Source organism: Syngnathus acus, chromosome 6, assembly GCF_901709675.1.
Source record: "Syngnathus acus chromosome 6, fSynAcu1.2, whole genome shotgun sequence".
Classification (NCBI taxonomy): Eukaryota; Metazoa; Chordata; class Actinopteri; order Syngnathiformes; family Syngnathidae; genus Syngnathus; species Syngnathus acus.
The window spans coordinates 3139285-3163336 of NC_051092.1; the positions used below are offsets into that span (position 1 = coordinate 3139285).

The 24052-nt window shown below is 44.6% G+C and overlaps 2 protein-coding genes and 1 pseudogene across 2 annotated transcripts in view; all 3 read right to left on the reverse strand.

The window, feature by feature from the left end:
- The window catches only part of igf1ra (insulin-like growth factor 1a receptor), a 48769-nt gene extending 33875 nt beyond the window's left edge, over positions 1–14894 (reverse strand). Inside the window, exons 1-2 of the mRNA XM_037254347.1 lie at positions 14795–14894; positions 9497–10063 (exon numbers count right to left, since the gene is read on the reverse strand). Coding sequence (XP_037110242.1) covers positions 9497–10063; positions 14795–14894 — 667 coding nt within the window. The remainder of the gene's footprint in view (positions 1–9496; positions 10064–14794) is intronic.
- A 1415-nt stretch (positions 14895–16309) lies between these two features.
- Positions 16310–18483, reverse strand: LOC119123907 (high affinity choline transporter 1-like). The gene is made up of 5 exons (XM_037253297.1): positions 18343–18483; positions 18109–18255; positions 17610–17763; positions 16902–17119; positions 16310–16831 (listed from the first exon to the last, which is right to left on the reverse strand). Exons 1-5 carry the CDS (start codon positions 18481–18483, stop codon positions 16310–16312), a joined length of 1182 nt encoding a protein of 393 aa, XP_037109192.1.
- Positions 18484–19844: 1361 nt separating this feature from the next.
- Positions 19845–23798, reverse strand: LOC119124410 (annotated as a pseudogene).
- Between the last annotated feature and the right edge of the window lie 254 nt (positions 23799–24052).

The following is a 24052-nucleotide window of genomic DNA, read 5'->3' on the forward strand; positions in this document are numbered from 1 at the left end:
CGATGCACACGACACAGTTGGATCCCAAGCGATTAAGTGGAAAACACACTGCAGTCTGGAAGTGTTTTAATAAACTGGAAACTATTTCCAGCAGGCTTTAACGCCGGCGATGCTGGCCCAAGACAAAGGGCTCCATTGTCGAGGCGCGCAGTGTATTTTTCTTCACCCCATCCAATTCACTTCCCAAGAGGAGGCAAAGAGCAGGCGACAGACCCCCAAAGACCCCCCCCCTCTGCTTTGCAGTCCCTTTTAAACTCCTCGTCATCCATCCCGGCATGTCTGAGCACACACAGGCGCAGCCTTCGCCACCACAAAAGTCAGACAGCGCGGGACCTCCTCCGTTGAGTCATAAAAAGAGCACGCCGTCGCCGCCGCCAAGCCTCCCGCAGGGGCCCGTTGCCAATATCCCGATTCAATCTATACAGCTTGATAACCCCAATGTGGGCCAGTCACAGGCGAAGAATTTACACCATTCCGACCGCCTCGCATTCCAGCAACGGGCGTTTCTGCGGCCTGACCAAACGGAAAATGAAAGACTGACAAACACAGATGCATTACGCATAGCTTGTTTAAGTCCACAATATTAGGGACACCTGCCCAATTCAATAGCAGCACAAGTGCATCTCAAAAAATGATACCTGCTATTTCTTTTCAAGAGACAAACGGTGTATTTTTTTCATGTAAGCTTGAAGCATTGTGAGTCAGTGGCAGACGTGTTTCATCTCGACTCGGACTAGTTTAACACTATGCCCCCACCTCACCTCCCACCTCCATTTCCGACAGTAGTCATAGACTACGCCCTCCATAAATCAACACAATCAATGAAACACATGGCGACGCGCCTACATCTTTTGTGACACCCGCGGGGACAAACGGAACTTCCGAGCAGGCTTATGGGCCAAATGTGGAAATGTCTGTCTCCACGGCAACAACCATGAGTGCCTCCAGACAGCGTGGGGGTGTGTTTACGTGTCGGGACCTGAACTGATAATTACATGTGGGGCACCCTTGTCGATCTAGTTATCCGCCTAGCTAGCCATCTATCTATCCATCTAGCTAGCCATCTGTCTAGCTAGCCACCTGTCTATCTAGCTAGCCCCCTTTCTATCTAGCTAACCACCTATCTATCTAGCTAACCACCTATCTATCGAGCTAACCACCTATCTATCGAGCTAACCACCTATCTATCTAGCTAACCACCTATCTATCCGTCTATCCGTCTATCCGTCTATCCATCTATCCATCTATCCATCCATCTATCCATCCATCTATCCATCCATCTATCCGTGTCAAGTCAAGTCAAGTCAAGTCAAGTTTATTTGTATAGCCCTAAATCACAAGCAGTCTCAAAGGGCTTCACATAGACAAAAATTGACAATTATTCTCAAATCCATCCATCCATCCATCAAATCCATCCATCCATCAAATCCATCCATCCATCCATCCATCCATCCATCCATCCATCCATCCATTCATGTGACAGTATCACAATCGTAACATAACCCTAAAAGCCCTGAATCACTTCCTCCACTGAGGCCAAGATGTCTGGGAACTGACGCTCACCACTTCTTTTTTTTTTTGTCATTAAACCAGTGGTCGGAGAAACACGAGGTGTAAAAACTTTAAAAGCATTCCAGGTCTGCCACACCGTATGCTTTCTGAGCCCCTCACCGGGCCGAGGGGGCAGCTGCCTTGCTTTTTATGACGTCCATGAGGACTGCAGACGCACGCAATGCCAATTACACCGGCTCTCCTGGGAGCGGCCCTGGAATCCAGCATGCTTAATAGCTCTTCTTTTACGTGCCAGACATACGTACAACCAAAGGCGCAAATCGAGAGGCTCACAATACGACTCTTAGTGCAAATTCTGCTTCTCAAATTATATACAACAGGGGAAATATGAATGACTAGAATTTTACTGAAAAACACGTTTTTTTTGTTCGTGCACATTTTCACAATAACTTGTGTGGGATAAACTAGCCTGTGAAATATCAACATTTCATAAAACCAACTGTTATTTACAAATCATTTCACCAAATAGTACCTTTTGAATAGATTGTGTTAACATGTGCACAATGTAACAATCCATAAAAAGTCGTTTCTGCAGACAAACAAAAACACCTAAAGGCTCATCTGGATCTTAAAACGGAAGTTGGAGAAAATTCCAGGGACTTTCCTTAACAGAAGCATCAACACCATGATCCCACACACAGGAGGCGGAGGAGGAAAAAAAGGAGCAACATAATAGCATGTATTACACAGGGAGCCAGGTGGAATGCAAAAACAACACGCTTTACACAAGCAAGCGCATGCCTCGTCCGGAAGAACCGAGTCACCCTTTACAGCGTAAAGACAACGAGAACAATAAATCCAACTTGCTGGGTTATAGCCAGAAAAGTAGTTCAAGCAATATCTGCCTTGATGAAACTTACTCTGCTGTGAAAAAAACAAACCAACCCTTTTGTCAACATTCCTGCCTTAATCCAGCTGCTTACACACCATCAGATCATAAAAAGCGGAATGACAATGGCGGTGTTTGCGTGCAGGGCGTGGGCCTGTCCGACATCACTCACGTCGTGTCAGGCGGCCGAAACCGCGGGAAGGAGGCAAGCGTAAACTCGCCTGAAACGCCAACTTAAGTATACACGTTCCATCCAGGTGGAATGGTTTGGTCTAGTATAAAAGGCGGAGAGAGAATATCGTTGAGGATCTGTTGACGTAGCACTATGAACATCTATGCTAAGCTAAGTTAGCTTCCATTGTATGTCAGCATTAAGCTAGTCGATTTTTTTTTTTGTATCCTACGAACGGCTGGCAACCAGTTCAGGCAGTCGGTCACTTCTAGCTGTGAAATTGATGGATGCATAATCACAATGTAGCCATTTTGTATTCAGGAAACATGCTAAAACCAATTCAATACACTGTCGGTCAACATGCTAACCATCCATTGTGACAATCATTTCTTCGACATGGTTTAATTTTATACAGTGGGCCAAACTTTGGAACCTCTATGTTTTTGCAATTCACTACCAAGGTCTACTAATCATCAACATCCTGTGAGCGAAAAGCCAATTTCGGAAGGATGAATGAGGATGGCAGCGGCTCCCAGGTGACGCAGCCTTTCCCTTTTTCTGCGAGCGGAGTTGGAGCTCCAGTAGGAAGGGACGCTCGCACCTCCAGAGACCTCTATATTTATCCGACACAGTAACGAGCCGCTGTCAGGCTGCGGCATGGTGCGGTACAGCTGCTAAAGTTCCCACCGTGCAAACGTCACCGCAACCTCTCATCCCCTATTTGGTCCCGGGAAAGAATGACGGGCGGAATGTCATAACTCTGTGACTCATAGCACCAACGGAAAAAAACAATAGCTGGCTCATCAGCAGTACTTCACACGTTTCAAAGTTGAGAGCTGACGACCCCCCCCCGCCCGCTCAAGTCCCACAAAGGAACAACTGGTGATCTGTGTTGTGTTTGTTTTCCACTGGCTTACTGAGGCGTCTGGCCAAGAAGCTGATGCTTGTGCCAAAAGAGCCGGCCGGGGAGGCCGCCACCTGTGCCCATTAGCCAGCGTGCTGACAACTCCACCGGACCCCCTCAGGGATCTCTCCTGAGAAGACTAAAAAGAAACAGGAAGTGGGAGGTGAAGGTCATTTTCAACAGCATTAGACAAAGGACTATTTTATGGATTATCTTCCGACTTGGAAGCACGTAAGCCTCATGCCCAAGAGCAATTCGAGAAGGAATGATGGGGAAATGGCACACTGAGGCTTGACTATTGAGTTAAATATTAAATATTGGATAAACATCATCGACTAAACTTGTGTAAATCCACTTTCAATAGCGTTAATCTACTTTCAATAGAGCTTATCCCAGGCAGGGCCAAAATTCAAATTCTTTAGCGTTGCCTGCAAACGGCACAACACTCGACATTTTATATTTCATTGATTAATAATTCACGTGGTAGTGACATCCAATACGAAAACAGTCGATGCCATTGACTGCTGATGCTAAACGTTAAATCGCTAGCTAGCTTACCACGCTATAGCATTTATTATCTCCCACTGTGTTATACGAAGGGATGAGGGTGGCCAAGAGACGGACAAATAAAGCCACCACCACCAAGCCTCATTGCTTCCTGCCTTTTAAAGAAGGTCTGAGGGGAGAACTATCACCATGGGCCCCCGCAGCTCCGGGAGACGAAGTTATGTGATTCAAGCAGATTTATGAATGAGTGGTGAAAGCAGAAGGATGAGTCACGGCCTCAGCGCAGCTTGCGGATGCCTCCAGTAGGCAACAATTTTGAGGGCTCAGACAAACAGTCGTGTTGTGTGAGAGCCTCTTAAAGAGTATTTTCAAGTTAAGAGATTTAAAAAGACAAAAACACTCAATCAAGCAGGAGAACCTTTGACAGAATTTATTTATAGGATTTAAAAAGCAGCAGTCATCCCTGAATGAAAAGGCCAGTTGTTCATATTTCGACACACTGTGTCGTGGAGAATGCTTTGCTAGCATGCTAGCAAATTCAAACGTGAGTCAGAAACAACTCAAATTGTGTTTTGGTCCAATTTTTCTTCCGTCTAAAGATCCGTCTGTCCTCAACTGTGGACACCGCTGATAACTAACACGGATTTTGATGTGGCTGGAGATAACACCGATGGAACTTGGTTGATTCGCTTGGTGTGTGGCCACTCTCTAATTGCTATACACAGCGCTAATGATTATCTTCCTGGACTGTCCTCTCATTTGCACCCAGATTCTTTACAGGTTCTTTTTGGTTGCCAGATTGTAAATAGGACAGAGAAACCAAAGACAGGTTGGAAGGCTACAAAGATTATTATATGAGACCCCCCCCCATCGGATCAAAACGTCAGTTAGTAGGTGTCTTGAATCATAAAACAGTCAAGACTCTACTGTGGAGAGTCAGAAAGCATCACAAACAAACCCAGCCAGTTGAAAATTAGGACATGTGCATCAGACGTTATATAAGTTACTTTCATGATTCAATTGTGTAGGGGACCAAAATAAAAGCACTTGATCCGCCGTCTCAAGAGGAGACCTCGCTCAGAGAACATGATGGATCAGATTAGTCAGATGTCTGTCAGGTGGCAGGCGTGGATGACGGATGGAGCCGAAGATCTTTGGCATTAACGCTGGCCGGCTGCCCACGCTGCCGACTAAACGGAGCCGAGCGAGTGCAAACGTGTGGGCAATCAGATGTTCAATTGCACTTTTCCCCAGTCGGAACTTTCAGAAGTTTTCTGCAGAATAGCATTTCTGCTCTGCCTGGCAAGACATTCCCGTCTATTTCGAGTCTTACGGTGGCAACGTATCGCTAAATTGCGACCAGCAAGGAATTACTCGGACATGATTGGATACGATCTGGTCATGATTACTACAAATGATAATATCCTCATCAGCAGCAGCGGTATATCAAAACCAAATGTCAAATAGCTGGCCGGATTTAAAGCCCAAGGTTTGTATTCCCTAACGACTCAGCGAGCGGGAATCCTACTTGAAAGTTTCTTCCCATCAATGCGTAAACACATAAAAATCCCAACACCTCAAATATCACTAAATCTTTATAACAGGCATGAAGGGAGCGCCGTCTCACAACGGGAAGAATAAATCAAGTGGAAATCTCATAAATCCATCAACAAGTATTCTCCTTGGCTACTCTTGGCGCATTTTCCAGTAACTTTTTTTTCTAATTGAATTACTCAATTTAGTCAACTAAAAAAAATAAACATCTTTGTAAATCTAAAATATTAGCTGGTAAAATGTGGGTCTTTATAACACGCAAAACATGACACTACAAATCCTTCTTGTAAAATAAAACTAAAGAACTATAAACTGATCTTAGGTCAAAGCGCTCAGGCCAGAGATATCCAGTGGCTCTCTGGCAAACAAGATGTAAACATGATGAAATGCAAAAGAAAAAAAACTCTCCTGGGTCAAAGCAGAAGCTCTTTTAACAGGCAAGGCTGCAAAATGTTTTAACGCTGCAGACACTTTGTGATAGCTTCAACACAAGGACACACACACACACAAAAGGCCAAACACTAAACATCTCCCTGGGTAAAAATATCACATTTCTTACCAGACTGCATTTTTTTTTTTTTTTCCGAAGCTATCCCAATGTTCCTTAATAGGGCCAGGTATTTCTGTGAACCCGGAGATATGATACCTACGTGGATCCACACGAAATGTACCTCGGTACGATTCGCTACGTACAGTACTAGAAAATATCGTACAGTTGAACACATGTATATACTCAACAAAGTAGAAATGTGCATATACAATTTATTGAAGAAAATAAATTAACTCTTCATTCATTTTATCATGAGTCACTGGCACCACTGCGCCCCCTAGTGACAGGGAGGGGGATCAATACTCAGAACTCGGACATTGATTACCTTATAGTTTTTGAACAGGAATTCAGAATATTCACAGAAGGGGGAAATTTTTTTGATTGTTACTATTACCAATTGTAATTTAAGGAAATTGGGGGCCTAAAGCATCTACTTTAAACCCTTTTATTTTTTTATTAGCGCATATACGGTACACGACTGAAATTTCAACACGCAACCTTCGGGAAAAACCTAATATTCTGGACTTGAGCTTCAAGAATGTTTCCTGAAGTGGACTTGTCAAATTTCAATTGGGTCCTAAAGCGTGTGAAGAGGTTTTGCAGACAGAGAGGCGGGCTTGTCTAATTGTGAATGACCTCCCGGCAATGTATCTTTACCGGGCCCGTCTGAGCCACACACAGGACCTGAGGGGGGCTATTTGAAGCGGGCCAGACTCTTTTTAGTCAGGGGATCCCCCTTAACGCCAGCCCTCATGGTATCCCCCCCCCCTACTCCAAACTCAAAGCAAACAGCATGTAATGTCAGAGGATCCAAGACCTGAGCAAACAAGCCAGTTGGCCGGCGCCGCAGTGATGAGAGGAGGGCTCGGAAAGGCGCTATCTGACAGGCGGAGATGTTAACAGCTCCTGATAAGCGGCGTGAGGGAGAGGGGGGGTAGATCAGGAAGCAGCAGAGGAGAGACTGACAAGGACGATCGTAGATACAGGGATGGTTTACTCAAAGGCTAGTTTTTTTCCTCCTTCCAGCCACTTCCATTAAAAAGTCAAATAAAAGAGTTATTGGAAGGAAATTTTGTCAAATGCCCAGCTGGAAGCTCAAAGCAATTTCTTATTTTGACTGCAGCAAATGTATTAATTAAATTAATTACATTTAAGTCGTTTTATTTGACCTGTTTTACTTGTTTGTTTTTTGTTGTTTTGAAGTCATATTTTAACCTGTCTAACTTTGGGTTTTTAAGTTACTCCTTTTTTAGCTTTTGAAGTTTTTAATTAATCTTATTCAAATCTGCACTTATGATATTTTTTGGACCGTTTTTTTGTTTTGTGAGTTTTTACAAAAGTGCTTCACTATGATGAGACAAACCTTTCGCCTTCTTTTGTCCACCACCATTCAGCAAAGTGTCGTGCTGTCTTGCGGGTGGACAAACATGTGGCAAGCAGACCCTGCGCCATCCCGTGAACGAGGGGCGGAAGGCCCGGAGGCTACGGCGGTGTGCTGTCGGCAGACAACAGGCTTCCTCGCCTCATGGAGTGTAATTAAAGAGGAGGCTGGGCCGTATTGACGAGGAAAACCGCCACATGCCCTTGAAGGAACATCTGCACCGGAGAAAAATAAGCCAATTATGTCAATGTGTGTGTGCAGGAAGGAGAAGGCCGTAATATTAAGTCTTTCAAGTAGCTGCCCCAAGGAATCTTCAACTCTTTTTCCACCTTTAATCTATGACAGGGAATTCACTTTAAAGGGTACACCAAGTGTCGTTGGGAAAGTTCATTTGTTTTTTTTTACAAACTAAAATAATCCTTAGTTGTAGCTCCACACACAGGTGTCAAAGTCGAGGCCCGGGGGCCAGATCTGGCCCGTCAAATTATTCTCAGCAACCCGTGAAAGCAAATCATATCTTTGCTAAATTTGTCATGTGAATGAAATATTATTTTACTATTTTTACAGTAACTTGAACAATAAATTCTAACAATAAAAATCCCTTTAATAAAAACAAATACAATGTTGCCACTATGGTCAAGCTATGACTGCTTCCTATTTTCCCACAGATCTTTATCTGTAGCCTTGAGACTTCAAGGGCCCCTCTAGATGAATGCGTTTAGCCTGACCTCGACCCGGGCCTCTGAGAACTGCTTCAAAACATCCTCCTGCGTGACACAAAAACAGCAGAGAACTACTTCACGCTCGGAAGAAAGCGACGGCGCACCAAGGTCACATTCACTGGATAGCAAGCGTGCTAGCGGTTTGTAGCGAGAGGAAACATCAAGCAATGTAAATCTTTTAATACCAACGCCGATGTTTTATGGATCAAAACAATCGATAGAAACATTTATACGTCAATGATGAGAGGAACCAGAAGACAAAAAATTCTCAATGTGTTTTTATGTGATATTTTACATATTAAAACTTCACCAACCAAACTCTTGTGTTCTTTAGAATAGAGATTCTAGGGAATCTTTAGAATGAATCCAAACAGACAATGAAGCCGAAGAAACCCTGACAAAAAAACAATTATTTTATGGTGCAACAAAAAAGTGCACGACCTCCCCGGTATGCTTATCATCCCTGACCCTGACCTCTGGAAAACAATGTTGAAACAGTGCATGGGTGGCCAAAGGAAGCAAGTCAAGAAAGAGAAACACAATATGCTGAGAAAAAACCGACGGCATCAACCAATCAAATCTTCCAAAACTTTGACACCAGCCACAAAAGAGCTTGGGAATGTGGCATTGGCCATTTTTTTTCTGATACATTCTCCTCCTCCGCACCATCTGAAATGATAAATGTATCATTCCCAATAGGAATCCAGTGTGACTCTTCATATCTGCTCACGACCCAGACTAAATTTTGCTCCTCCTTGACTCCAGCAAACTTCCTTCCCACCAATTCCTACTTTCCATGCTTTGGTGTCATCTTGAACAACCAATGGGCGTCACAAAAAGAGCACAAAATACAGTAAAAAAAAAAAAAAAAAAAGTATGTAAATTTGTGAAGAGCAAACCGTAAATCGGTGGGAGCTCTTCTTCAAGTCATGTGACCCTCCCCTGAACACATGACCCGACCAGAGTTAAAACAGGGATGACCCTCCTTGGGATACTTCAATATGCTTCCTTTTATAAATGGTAAAAAGGAAGAAAAAAAAAAAAATCCCGTCCCGAAGGCAAATATTTAACCGACAAGGTCCAGACAGGTAAACTAGCTGGTTTCTTGGCAGAGCAGCCAGGCCTCACTGCGGCTCCATACTGCTGCACTCCATAAATAGCTGGATCCAAAGGAACCAGGAGTGCCTTCAATGGACAGAGCGCAGATGTTTGCACTGGCGAGGTGAGGACGGAAATGAAGGGAAAACACGAGGGATTTGTCCGTCGCTCTTTGCTGCCATCCTAAGAACAAAAACCAGCGCTTACCTTTCTGGCATTTGTTGGAGGTCCAGCATCGGTACTCCTGTTTGTTATTGAAGGTGGTCTGCTGACACAACGGGTTGTCCTCCATGATGCCCGGGCAGACGTTGTCACACTCCTTGGTCTTTTTATTCCCGCTCACGATGTTGTTGAACTCGGCGTCCATGATGAGCGACCAGTCCACCGAGTCCAAATAACACAGCTCGGGGTTCTTCTCGATCCGGATGGCTCCTCGGGTGACGTTCCTCAGGTTGTATAAGCCGATGTCCTTCAGGCTGGTCATCTCGTAGATCACCAGGGCGTAGTTATAGAAGAGGATGCGCCCGCGGATGACGCTCAGGTTGGGGAAGAGCGTGCTCAAACTGTCAAGACCCGGTACGCGGAACAGCAGCAGGTAGTCGGTGATGACGGTCAGCTTGGGGAAACTGAGGGAGCGGAACACCTCCTGGTTCTTGGTCTTGCTGTTGTTGGTCTTGATGAGGAGGATCTGGAGGAAGCCCTCCACCACCGTGCAGTTCTCCAGGCGCTTGAACTCGCTGACGTCGTTCCGGATGTCGATGCCGGGGCCGCAGACTGCAATACAATAATTGACAGATGGCAGTTTAGCCTGGGTTGTTAGTCAGAGTCTAACTATTTTTTTTCACTTGAAATACTTTTATTATTTGATTTTATTATTTATTAATATGATTTTATTATTATTATTTTCCACTTTAAATATTTTTATTATTTATTTTATGCTATTAGTTAGCCCATGGTCCAAAATACACTGCCCACCACTGGCATCACCTCTACTAGATAAAAAAAGAAAAACATTCTCATAATGACGTTGGCCTTTAATGGAGGTTTGGGGTGAGGCAAATATTTCAGCGCCTCCGGTTGTTTGGCCTGGCGTCGAAGATCAGCGCTCAACGAGCGGCGCCGAATGAGCTCCCTGTTTTAAACCTGTTATGTTCTTACATAGGCTTAACTGTGTCACAGCGAGTGCGTGTGTGAGCCCGAGTCAAAACACGTAAACATAAGGCTCCGTTAGCCAAACGTCCCCGAAAGAGCGGATTGTATTTCCGGATAAAATGATTGTAGAGTGACGACACACCACGGGCCTCACAAAGCAAATAGAGTCCGATTTACTCCGCCAGGCCTCAGGCTCCATCCACTTCTTTTGTTTCCGTTACAGTTTTCCGGGTGGGAGAAAGGGAGGGAATGGAGATGGAGCCTCTCACTCACAAAGGCTAATTTGTTTGTTAATAAAGAGAAACTCTTTCCCCCCGACTTCCTGGTGAAGCCATTATTACTACAATTGGGGGAAGGGTGGGGGGGGCAGTCTGGACCAGAGGGTCTATTGTGGGCAGTTGTGAAAATAAAGTTGAGAATGAATTCCAAATGTTTATCAGAAAAAAAGCGGTCTGTCGTTTGTTTTCTATTGAGCTGAAATAGAATCCTGAAAGGAAGAATCTTCCTCTCACACCACCCCCACCCTCATTAGGCAGGTTAACCACCAGGAATTCCAATCATTTCCTTGAAACGGGAATGGAGGAGGCCGAAATTTAAGGCTACAGTCGTCGGTGATGGCCGCCCGCCGCCGGTCAAAGAAGAAAAACAGCTTTTTTTTCTTTTCCGATTCCGACAAGCTTTGAAATGTTTTTTTTTCCCAGCGCTTTTTTTTTAAGTAGTAAAGTACATCAACTATACAGCTCTGAAAGAAAAAGTAGTTTTTTTTAGTCAAGACAAAAAAAAGTGAAATAAATCTATACAATTCTGAAAGAAAAAGCCGTTTTTTTTAGTCAACATAAAAAAAAAAAAAGGGAAATCAATCATTTTAAATGAGCAATCAAAATGTGTGGCATGTAACTCCATGCCTTTTACATGGATAATATTACAAAAAAAGTTATAAAATTACCAGAAAAGCTGTCATGAAATAAAAGCGCCCATCCCTCGCTTTCACTCCTTTCCATAAAGGGCAAGAACAGAAATGCGTCCGCTCTGTTTGCTCATCACTCCGCTGAGTAAACAGGCCTATCTCAATGAAGTGATGGAATCTGTCAGCTTGTGTTTATGATTGATAAACCTTGACCCCCAAACCCTCAGCTGCCCCTCCTCCAAACTCCAGCGTCCATCACAAGCTCAAACCCGACCCCCTTTGGCGACCCCGCCGCACGCGAATCAAAAGCGAGCTTAATGGCCTCCTAATCTGATTTGAATTGGGTAAACAGGGGGGGAAGGAGTTGGGGGGCTATTTTTAAACAAAATTAGTATCCCTTACAGCGGGTGACGTCGCCGGCGTCAAATATAGACTTTGAGACAGCGAATATTTTCTTTTTTTTTTTTCTTTATCATCACTGACACTGAGCATTTTGGGAAAACACATAATTGCATCCTTCGTCGAGCATGCAGCAAGATTAGGAGCCGCATTCTTGTCTCGAGCCGTGGTGAGTTCAAGGACAGCTGTTAGAGTGCTATTATTCTCGTTATAAAAAAAAATCTCATTACTGCTGTTATGGAAAAAAAAAAAAAGTTGTGACGTTACCAGGAAAAAAAAGTCTAGTTATGAGAAAGATTTCCAGAGGGGAATGATGTGGCCCGCAATGATAACGAGCGTAACAGCCCCCGTCCAAAGAAACGTTAACTGTGACGTCAGCGTGTTACAAAAGAGCAAAAGAATGCAGCAAGTGTTTAGTAAAGAATGCAAAAGCTGCTCACGCGGATTACCACACGTCACCATTTGATTCTTTTTAAGAACGTCACGCAATCGAGAGAGGCCGTGTAGCGGGAACGTCATGGCCCCGTCCCATCGACACCCTTTAACACCTGCCACATCAGCTGGCTCTAATACTGGAAGTCATCTGACCGCCGGCCACTTCCCCTCAACGGACCTCACTTCAACCACTGGGTCGGGGGGCGCAGAGGGGACGGCCCAATACCGCAACCCAAAACAGTAACATGACACTCACAGGCGCGACAAAGATCCGCCATCTGTTGAGAAGGCCGGCATGCATGTGAAATAATTCCACGTCATACTCCATCATGACTTTGACAAAGCTGAGCAAGCTTGGGCAATGGCAGCTAGCTCACTGTGCACCTTAGCACAGTAATGGGCTTTCTTATCAAAAGACCCCTGGAATGTCAGGACGGGGGAACAACACTTCCTCAACTCTCATCGTTAACATGGGGACACCTCAGGGCTCTGTATTCAGTCCCCTCCCTCTTTATGCATGACCCATCTTCTGACGTGCCAAAATTCTTGATCCTCGGGCCATAATGTCTCTCTTCATTAATTTACATGTCAGATATCCACTTTCCAATCCGAATGTTTTTCACCTCGGTCATCGGCTCATCTTTCACAACGAGAAGGAGCTTGCGATGTTCTTGCGCAATACGCCGCAGGCTATAAAACCGGGAGGCGGTGAGGACGCAACCGAACCCGAGCGAAGAGGATGCTCCACTAGAAATCAAGTGTTTAATTAAGCATTGAAAAGCTCAGCTGGCAGCCCGGGAGGACAGCGTTTGGCGTCGACCGACGGACGAGGCCGCTCGCATACGCATGCATGCATACACACGCGCGCTTCAACTTGAAAACAAGGCATTTATACTTTCGCCTGGAAAATAGTGAAACTCAATTTGAGGTTTTTGTTAGCCGTGAGCAATAATCCAAAATATCGCGAATCAAATCATGAAATACTTTGTGTATTTTGGGCTTCTGTGGCCTTTTGCTTTACAAGACGTCAGAGATATCGGAGCCCTCATTAAAGCAAACGGGAGTCTTTAGCAACGTGCTAAAGGCTTTGTGATTATTTACACAATCATTCTAGTTTTTCCGGAGCTACATACTCCTTTCATAAATAATTGAGCGGGGAACACTGGAGCGCTTCACGAAACCTGACAAGAGTACGCCTTGTGCTCCAACGACCCCACCACGGCATTGGTGAAACACGGGCGGCCATCGATTTAATAACGACTAATAGTACTGGTGTGAACAGCAGAAGGCAAATAAAGGCTTCACATATGCACACAAGCGCGCACACACACGCTTACAATCAACAGAACCAGGTCTGTTTGAACCCATGGTTATTTTTACATGCTCTATTTCCAAAGTCTTGTCAGTGTTCCTATGTCACAGGATTACATTCGCCGCATTCTTGGATGCCGCGGTGAGGAAAGTTGACTGCGGTTGGAGTTGAAAGGGTGATTAATTCAATTTCAGCGGAATGTGCATTATCATAAAAGGAGCAGAACGGGAAAATAAAGTAAAACAAACCCATGTCAATATATTTTTCACCACCGTGGAGTTATGGAGAACGATTTTTGTCAAATAGAGTCTGAGGGCGCCTGCAGCAAAGTGGACACTGTGGGTTGTAATACTGCCAGAAAAACAAAAAATGCGGACTAAACCAATCAGCCAGCCAATCACAGGGCACATAATAAGGCTCCTGGATGAGGTGACTAAGGGCTGTCGCAGCAACGTGGAGACTGTGGAGTATAAATACGCCATCTTCATTTCTAGCAATTTCTTTACCACGTACTTTACAATAACAAATTTGCTCAACACACCAGCGACCAAGCTGTGGTCTAAATCCGAATTGCAAAATTGACGGTCAATGCAGCAACATGGAGACTCGGGAGGGTTATTTTCCCTAATGTGGATTATTTATTTAATTGAATTATTGAAGTGGATGTTGAATTTTCACTTCAAAGGAAATGAGGCACTTCAGTAGGGTCAATTTGGAGATAAGAATAGCCATTTTGTTGACATAAAACGCTATCTCGTGTTGATGAAGGGCTGGTTCTGCTCATAAAAATGATCTCGTCGATGGGAGAGCAGATGTGTGTCACTGAACGCAGCAAAATGGCCACATGGTCCTGGTAGTAACCTTCAGCTCCTCGCTGCAGACTCATCAATGGCGTCTCCGTGCGAGAGCAATGTAACATGTGTCTTATTGCGGAGACTATTTCAAATAATAACAATTATAAACATTCGTATGATCATGAAGATAATAGTAACATACCGTTAGTGAAATACATGCGACCTTGCGCACAGTGAAGCACAATTTTACCACGATTGCGCGGGGACATGAACGTACCACAACGCCAGCGTTTCACGTTTTTCCAATTACGTATTATCATTATAATAATAAAATAATAATAATAGCACCTTTCAATGTAGTATTTTATACTTGAGATTTTACGAAGATGTTCGCTTTTAGAAAAAAGGTGTTTTCTCAATAGCTCGTGTTTACTCACTGATGTTAAATTAGAAAGAAGATACAAATTAAAAAATATATGCGAAAATACAGGGTGGAAAATACTTACTCTCGCCATATGAAGTCCATATGCATAAGGTGGAAAGGGTCGTCAACACAGCCCAAAACAAGACAGTGCTGCTGCCCATTAGTAGTTTGTCAGCTTTCATGTTCCTTATTTCATTAAAAAAAAAAATAATCACAAGAATACAAATAATTCCAATGAGATTTTGTTTGTATAATAAAGCTCCGGAACGACTTGGTAGCGACTAATGTAGTTCAAATGGCTGGGTCGTACACCAAGATTTAGATTAGAAATAAATCAAATAAAAATAAAAAAAATAGGTAAAAAATGCAAAGTAGAATTATTTCCTCCAAAGTGCACTGACTGCTATGGGAGCAGCAACACGATGATGGTAATCCCCGTCTTCAGTCTCCATGTCTTCTTCCAATAACAACAACAAGGCCTCAGAATGGGGTTCTATCCACAATATATCAGCACTTAAATTCGATCCCCCCCATCCTCATCATCAGTAGGCGTGAAAGCCTCTCGCGTGGACACTGGAGTAAAAAGGGGAGATATGCACCCAGGAAGAAAAAGAAGGGTGGTGGCTGCGTGGGGATATTAAAAAAATGAATGAAAAGCCAGCCTGGTAGATATCTTGACGCCTGGAAGCCAAGCGAGCAGAGCAGCGCCGGTGTTTTGTGCCCGTCGTAATCGCGCCAGTGGAGGTTTAAGGGTGGGCTCGTGGAAAATGTGCCACGCAAGAGCAGAATATGGGGCTGAACGCGTGGGTACGCACGCGTCTTCTTCCACTACCGACGTCTTTTTTTTTTTTTTCTTTCGTCGTCGAGAGAAGGGGAAACGAGTCCACGTTGCAGCTGCTAAAATCCCACGGTGAGAGTGTGCGTGTGTGTTAGTGGGTCTTCCGTGGAATCTCTGCTGTAAACAAGAGTCGGCTTCTCTTGCACACACTCACACACGCATAGTGCTCCGGATAAAGTGGCCGGCTGGAAAAGGCGGAGTGGATTTCCCACGCGGCAGGGATGGATTCCCTGGCTAGTGCGCTCTTTGTCCTGCTCTTGCATTATAAGCTCCAAGCGAAATGTGACATGGAGACAATAATAAAAATGCCACATTTAAATTTTTGAATATATATATATATATTTGTGCTTTAAATAGAGCAACGTGTCACGTGTACGTGTTTTACTTGAAAACATATTCTTCGTTTTTTTATTTATACATGCAGACTTTGTTTTTAATTGTTGAGTTGTGAAAAGTCGATTTTTGCAATTAAAACTTCAATGAACAATGTGCAGTCTGTGCTTATTTGGCTTTCGACATTTGCTTCTGATTTTCTAGAAAAGTGTGACGTCATCAAACACTGGTCCGTCCGTCAAAATATTGTCTGACAGTATTCCGGTCCGTGGTGCTGAAAAGGTTGGGGACCACTGAAATAATTTCACTCGTTTAATACTAACACGCAATCTTTGAACGGTCTACTGTCGCCCTCTACTGAATTTACTGCGTCATTACAAGGATATCGGAGGTTGTGCTCAAGTATAGGAGCAGAATAGTGTGAGCCTATAAAGCTGTATTAGAAACATACTTCTTTTCCACATTAGAAATTGTTGATGCCATCTCCTTCTCTTCTGCCTCAATGTTCTTGTTAAACGCATCCAACACATCCCAGGACTGAGGAATGAGCCGGCGAGCGAAGGCCAGCTCGACCAGCCAGGATACGAGAACGACAGCCGCCAGGGAAATGAACGCAATCAGAGTCCGGAAGGGAAAGTACTGCGTGATGACGCCATCCCGCTCCCTCCAACCCGGGAAGAGCAGCACAGTAGGGATGCCGAGCGCGGGCTCGCCGCTCAGCCCGCGCAGCAGCAGAGCTATCACGTAGCCGCTGATGGCGCCGTAGCAGTTGGCCACTCGGAGGTGCACCACACAAAACAACTGAGGGGTCACGACGCAGTAGAGCAGGTCGGCAGCGAGCACCCAGAGCGCAAGGATGCTGCTCTTGTTGAAGGCCAGACCCGTTCCAGCAAGGCCCACCAGGAGCACACTTATCCGGATCACCCACTTTAACTCCCTATCCGATGCCTACAGAAGACAAAAAAAAAAAAAAGAATTACCCAGAACTACTAACACCCACACACTCACACACACGCACCTGCTTTCTCAAAGACGTCTTGTATATGTTTTGGGTGAACATGGACGCCGACGACAGCAATGATGAGTCCATGGAGGACATCACCGCCGCTGCTAAGGCGCCAATGCCTAACACGGACACCCAGTTGGGTGTGATATAGGACAGAGCCAATGGCAGGACATTCCCTGCCTCCCCGCGATCATAAGGTGGCGGTAGGCCGTATTCTGTCTGGTTCCAGTCTTTCAGAGAGGGAAAAGAGATGATGGTCAATTATCTACGAGGCTGTGTTAATGATCACATTAAAGTGAGAAGACAAACTGCCTCTTAATGATATTATAAGTTAAACTTCAATTCTGAGGCGAAAACTTCCATGGTGCTTTGAAAACATTAGCTCGTCACTTTGGCACTAATTTGGCTGATAAGAGAACCTGCGGATCAGTGTTCCCTCTTATTTTTCAAGTGTCTGTGCAAACACACAAGCTCCCTGTGCACACCGTGCAACACCAGATTAAATAAATAAATAAAATATTGTCAATATTGAATATTGAAATTTTGAACTTTAATTTGCTCAGGGTCGGATTTTGTTTTGTGTGAAACAAATGCAATAATGTAGCGATCCCCTGTCCCATCTTGAGTCTTTGTACGGGGGAACACTGATGCGGATTGCCCGTTAACACCGGGGGTCCGGTTATCGCTGCCTCCGTTTTACAAGATGCGCGTTTGCCGTACCTGCGGATGCTGCCGCAGCTCCGATGATCACCGGCGGTATTCCCATCAAGAAAGCAGCGCCAGCGGCCGCAAAACAAGTAACCTGAGCCTTGGATGAGGAAGCCGCTGCCAGGATCCTCTGGTGCAAAGCCTGGTAGGCCAGTCCACCTAAAGCCTGTAACATAACAACGTTTGTCAAGCGTATCAGTTACGGTTACAGTTACTAAATACATAACATGTGCCGACAAAATATATTTACGCGGCTGCGCCAGCTAAATATATGTATGCCTGTTTCGGAGCTCAGGTTACTCATTTTCGCTGAGAGGCTTGACTGCAGAGACGCAATTCACAAAGTTAGCTGTAGAAGGAGGTTGAGCAAGAAAAACTGGCAGAGAAGGTACGCTCGATGTTTCTAATGGACTTTTTTAGTGCTCCTAGAAATTGTGGAGACCAACACAAGCACGCAGTGACATCGTAGAAAAGAAACAATCCCAAAAATCAAATAAGCAAAATATCTGACCAAAATGAGAAAGTCATCTGTCCATTTCCCTGCATCCTCAAACTTCACCTCTCCGATCCACGAGTGGACGCTTGAATGGTTGAGTTGGGTCGTTTGTACCAAGGCAGTCACCGCAGGACTGAGGATCACGAACGGAATACAGAGCCACTAAAACACAAAATCAAACATTTGTTAGTCAATCTTCAGTGAACGCCTTCAATCGCACGACCTTTGCGCCCAACCTCGATGGCTCACCAGGCTGACAAATATGAACGACAATTGGATGATATCAGTGTATGCAACCGCGTAGAGGCCTCCTAAAAATGTATAAATGATGGAGACGGCCGCAGAGATAAGAATGGAGATTGTCGATGAGAGGTCCAGGATGATGCTCATTGTTGCCCCTGGAAATTACACACGCACACACGAAGAAACCACCGTCAAACCGTCATATTTGAATATGGAAAATAAAAAACATTACAAATAAATGACAAACCCAGAGCGGCAAGGATGCAGGCCGTCCACAAAATATCACTGATCAAAGCAGGAATCAAAATTGCCGTCGTGAACAATTGGCCGTAGCGGTTCTGAAATGGGTCCAACATAGTCACGTAGCGTTTGGACCTCATTTGTTTGGCAAAAAACAATCCTCCTTGAAAAGACAGAAAACATAGCAAAGTGAAAACGAATTTGCTCTTAAAGAGCCTGGAGTTATTTCATAGTCAAACTTGGAAAAATATTGACTGAATGTTCATTAACCTTTTAACAGAGTTCAAGTTACAACGGAAGGCCAATTAAAATCAGTAAATTCAGCTTCAAGGAAGGGGGCAGGGCTTCATAACAGAAAAAAACAACAAAAGAATGTTTTTTTTATTTTTATTATTTCTGTTAATGATTACGCTTTTATAAGCCATGTGCGTTTGAGGGAGGAGAAGGCCAAGTTACAACAGAACAGCCATTTTGTCTGCTAAGATAAATACGCCTACGTGACCTTCAACGTCTCGGCCCAACGGCTACTTTCATAATATATAACAAGTCTATTTTGGAAGAGCTTCCGGTGACATCCCAAAAACACTTTTTGAATCCTTCATCAGGTATGAACACGTCACATGACCCTAAAATCTGAGCCTCGTGATCCACCACACAGCCACTGGCGTAAAGGATCAATATATATATATATATATAACACATTTCATACACAAGGCAACCACCCAAAGCATTTACAAACAGGACATCTGAAGACGAACCCAAATGTCTTCAGCATACAGAACGAAAACAATGGAAGTCACCTTAACTTTTCAAATACTTGCAATGTTCTTGTATCGCCCTCTGCTGCTCCAACCTTGTCATTACAGTTTCAATAATATCTCAACAGAACGCAAGGGCAATGCATCCAACAATGTGTGACGATTTTATTCTGCGACAGTACAATTATGAATGAATAGCCTAGCATTTAAACACTGAAAACGTAGAAAAGGCCAGTAGGAAATAACGGTCTGGGGAGAACAATGGCAGTTCTGAGTGCAAAAAGGTCCAATAGCATTTAACTAGATCAGAGATTAGGAATACAATGCCCTCAACTGGATAGTTTGTAGGAATGGGTGTTAAGGAAAAAAGCCTTTGGAAAAAATACGGCTTCCGACATTCACGTCGGAATGCTAACATTTAAACGGTTACTTGAAAATGTGCGTCTTGAAGAGCCTCTTTTGTTTCACTACGCATACGCAGATCAAAGCTGTGGGCGAATGTGTGCACTAATATGCATGAATTAGGCTTTGGCATATAGTGTGCGCCTATAACGCCGTGTTAAAAACATAATTATTTTCTTCATTCAACGTTTGTGGTGGTCTTTCATACTCTTCTTTTACTACCCTTTGCTTGTTGAACGCATCCAACACATCCCAGGACTGAGGAATGAGCTGGCGAGCGAAGGCCAGCTCGACCAGCCAGGATACGAGAACGACAGCCGCCAGGGAAATGAACGCAATCAGAGTCCGGAAGGGAAAGTACTGCGTGATGACGCCATCCCGCTCCCTCCAACCCGGGAAGAGCAGCACAGTAGGGATGCCGAGCGCGGGCTCGCCGCTCAGCCCGCGCAGCAGCAGAGCTATCACGTAGCCGCTGATGGCGCCGTAGCAGTTGGCCACTCGGAGGTGCACCACACAAAACAACTGAGGGGTCACGACACAGTAGAGCAGGTCGGTAGCCAGCAGCCAGAGCGCAAGGATGCTGCTCTTGTTGAAGGCCAGACCTGTTCCAGCAAGGCCCACCAGGAGCACACTTATCCGGATCACCCACTTTAACTCCCTATCCGATGCCTACAGAAGACAAAAACATAAAATTACCAAGAACTAACACCCACACACTCACACGCACGCACCTGCTTTCTCAAAGCCGTCTTGTATATGTTTTGGGTGAACATGGACGCTGACGACAGCAATGATGAGTCCATGGAGGACATCACCGCCGCTGCTACGGCGCCGATGCCCAACACGGACACCCAGTTGGGTGTGATGTAGGACAGAGCCAATGGCAGGACATTCCCTGCCTCCCCGCGATCATAAGGTGGCGGTAGGCCGTATTCTGTCTGGTTCCAGTCTTACAGAGAGGGAAAAGAAATGATGGTCAATTATCTACGAGGCTGTGTTAATGATCACATTAAAGTGAGAAGACAAACTGTCTCTTAATGATATTTCTTTCAAGTTAAACTTGAATTCTGAGGTGAAAACTCCCATGGTGCTTAGCTCGTCACTTTGGCACTAATTTGGCTGATAAGAGAACCTGCGGATCAGTGCTCCCTCTTATTTTTCAAGTGTCTGTGCAAACACACAAGCTCCCTGTGCACACTGTGCAACACCAGATTAAATAAATAAATAAAATATTGTCAATATTGAAATCGGATTTTGTTTTGTGTGATAGCTCGTTCCTTTTCTGCAATAATGTAGCGATCCCCTGTCCCATCTTGAGTCTTTGTACGCGGGAACACTGATGAGGATTGCCCGTTAACACGGGGTGTCCGGTTACCGCTGCCTCCGTGTTACACGAGATGCGCGTTTGCCGTACCTGCGGATGCTGCCGCAGCTCCGATGATCACCGACGGGATTCCCATCAAGAAAGCAGCGCCAGCGGCCGCAAAAACAAGTAACCTGAGCCTTGGATGAGGAAGCCGCTGCCAAGATCCTCTGGTGCAAAGACTGGTAGGCCAGTCCACCTAAAGCCTGTAACATAATAACGTTTGTCAAGCGCATCAGTGACGGTTACAGTTACTAAATATATAACATGTACCGACAAATTATATTTACACGGCTGCGCCGGCTAAATATATGTACGCCTGTTTCGGAGCTCAGGTTACTCATTTTCGCTGAGAGGCTTGAGTGCAGAGACGCAATTCACAAAGTTAGCTGTAGGGGGGGCAAGAGCAAGAAAAACTGGCAGAGAAGTTACGCTCGATGTTTCTGGTGGACTTTTTTAGTGCTCCTGGAAATTGTGGAGGACCTACACAGATGTTAGCACGCAGCGACATCCTACAAAAGAAACAATCACAAAAATCAAATAAGCAAAATATCTGACCAAAATGAGAAAGTCATCTGTCCATTTCCCTGCATCCTCAAACTTCACCTCTCCGATCCACGAGTGGACGCTTGAATGGTTGAGTTGGGCCGTTTGTACCAAGTCAGTCACCACAGGACTGAGGATCATGAACGGTATACAGAGCCACTAAAACACAAAAAACAAACATTTGTTAGTCAGTCAATCTTCAGTGAACGCCTTCAATCGCACGACCTTTGCACCCAACCTCGATGGCTCACCAGGCTGACAAATATGAACGACAATTGGATGATATCAGTGTATGCAACCGCGTAGAGGCCTCCTAAAAATGTATAAATGATGGAGACGGCCGCAGAGATAAGAATGGAGATTGTCGATGAGAGATCCAGGATGATGCTCATTGTTGCCCCTGGAAATTACACACACACGAAGAAACCACCAAATCAGCAACACTGAACCGTCATATTTGAACATGGAAAAGAAAGAACATTAAAAATAAATGACAAACCCAGAGCGGCAAGGATGCAGGCCACCCACAAAATATCACTGATCAAAGCAGGAATCAAAATTGCCGTCGTGAACAATTGGGCCGTAGCGGTTCTGAAATGGGTCCAACATAGTCACGTAGCGTTTGGACCTCATTTGTTTGGCAAATAACACCCCTCCTTGAACAGACAGAAAACGTAGTTAAGTGAAAACTAATTTCCTCTTAAAGAGCCTGGAGTTATTTAATAGTCAAACTTGGAAAAATATTGACTGAATGTTCAGTAACCGGCGGTTCGGTGGGGCACTGGCTAGCACGTCCGCCTCACAGTAAGGAGGGTGCAGGTTCGATTCCACCTCCGGCCCTCCCTGTGTGGAGTTTGCATGTTCTCCCCGTGTCTGCGTGGGTTTTCTCCGGGAACTCCGGTTTCCTCCCACATCCCCAAAAACATGCTTGGTAGGCCGATTGAGCGCTCCAAATTGCCCCTAGGTGTGAGTGCGTGTGCGGATGTTTGTTCGTCTCTGTGTGCCCTGCGATTGGCTGGCAACCAGTTCAGGGTGTCCCCCGCCTACTGCCCGATGACAGCTGGGATAGGCTCCGGCAAGCCCGCAACCCCCGTGGGGATAAAGCGGTACAGAAAATGGATGGATGGATGGATGTTCATTAACCAGTTCAAGTTACAAAGGAAGGCCAATTAAAATCAGTAAATTCAGCTCGAGGGAAGGGGGCAGGGCTTCATAATAGAAAAAAACAACAAAAGAATGTTTTTTTTTTTTTTAATTTCTCTGTTAATGATTACGCTTTTGTAAGCCATGTGCGTTTGAGGGAGGAGAAGGCCAAGTTACAACAGAACAGCCATTTTGTCTGCTAAGATAAATACGCCTACGTCACCTTCAACGGCTACTTTCATAATATATAATAAGTCTATTTTGGAAGAGCTTCCGGTGACATCCCAAAAACACTTTTTGAATCCTTCATCAGGTATGAACACGTCACATGACCCTAAAAGCTGAGCCCCGTGATCCACAGCCACTGCCGTAAAGGATCATGAAAGGACACGGTGCTTTCTGGTTATACGTGATCCAATGCAAGATTTTTTTGTCTTCTGTTCGATTAAAAACAATGCAATATAAGCTGAATTTATTGGACTTAATAAACTAACAATAATCATTCATTATAAACAAACTTTTCCGAATCAGTTGAGTCCCACTTTAGATACTCACCTAAAAGAAAATTCACAACATATGCAAGAGGGCCAAAAGCCCAGACGAGACCTTGAGTCGGGGAGTAAACAGCCTCGGCGGTTCCCATAATGTAACCTCCTCCGACCCATGTCGCTGAAAGGTGAAAAAAAAAATATATATATAGCATCTAAGTGACCAAAAAAAAAAAATCTTACCTGTCATGGTAAAAACTCCAATCACGACGTTGATGTTGCGACCCCCAACGATGGCGACTTCGCTCTTTTTGCCCGTGCATTTCTTCTCCACTTTCTTGGATTTGCGTGAGGCCAAGATGCCAGTTAGCAGAATAACGGCATAAAAGGCAATCACAGCCACAAGTCCACCCACATGCACTGCCATGCTCGAATGACAATAACAACATATATTGCATTTCAACTAGGTACTTTTTAATCAACTTTCTAGCTTATTTAAAAAAGGAGGGCGGGGTGCTTATCTAACATGACACACCCATGAAAACCTGCTCGTCCATGCAGAGTCGTCTGATGCCGTGTGTCGCGTCTCGTCCCCAGCCGTTCAAAGTCAAAGTCAAAGTCAAAGTCTGCTTTATTGTCAATTTCTTCACATGCCAAGACGCACAAAGAGATCGAAATTACGTTCCCACTATCCCACGGTGACAAGACATAGAACACAATATACATACACACCCTATACAGGTGCCGGCCAGTCAATTAGAATATTATTATTTCAG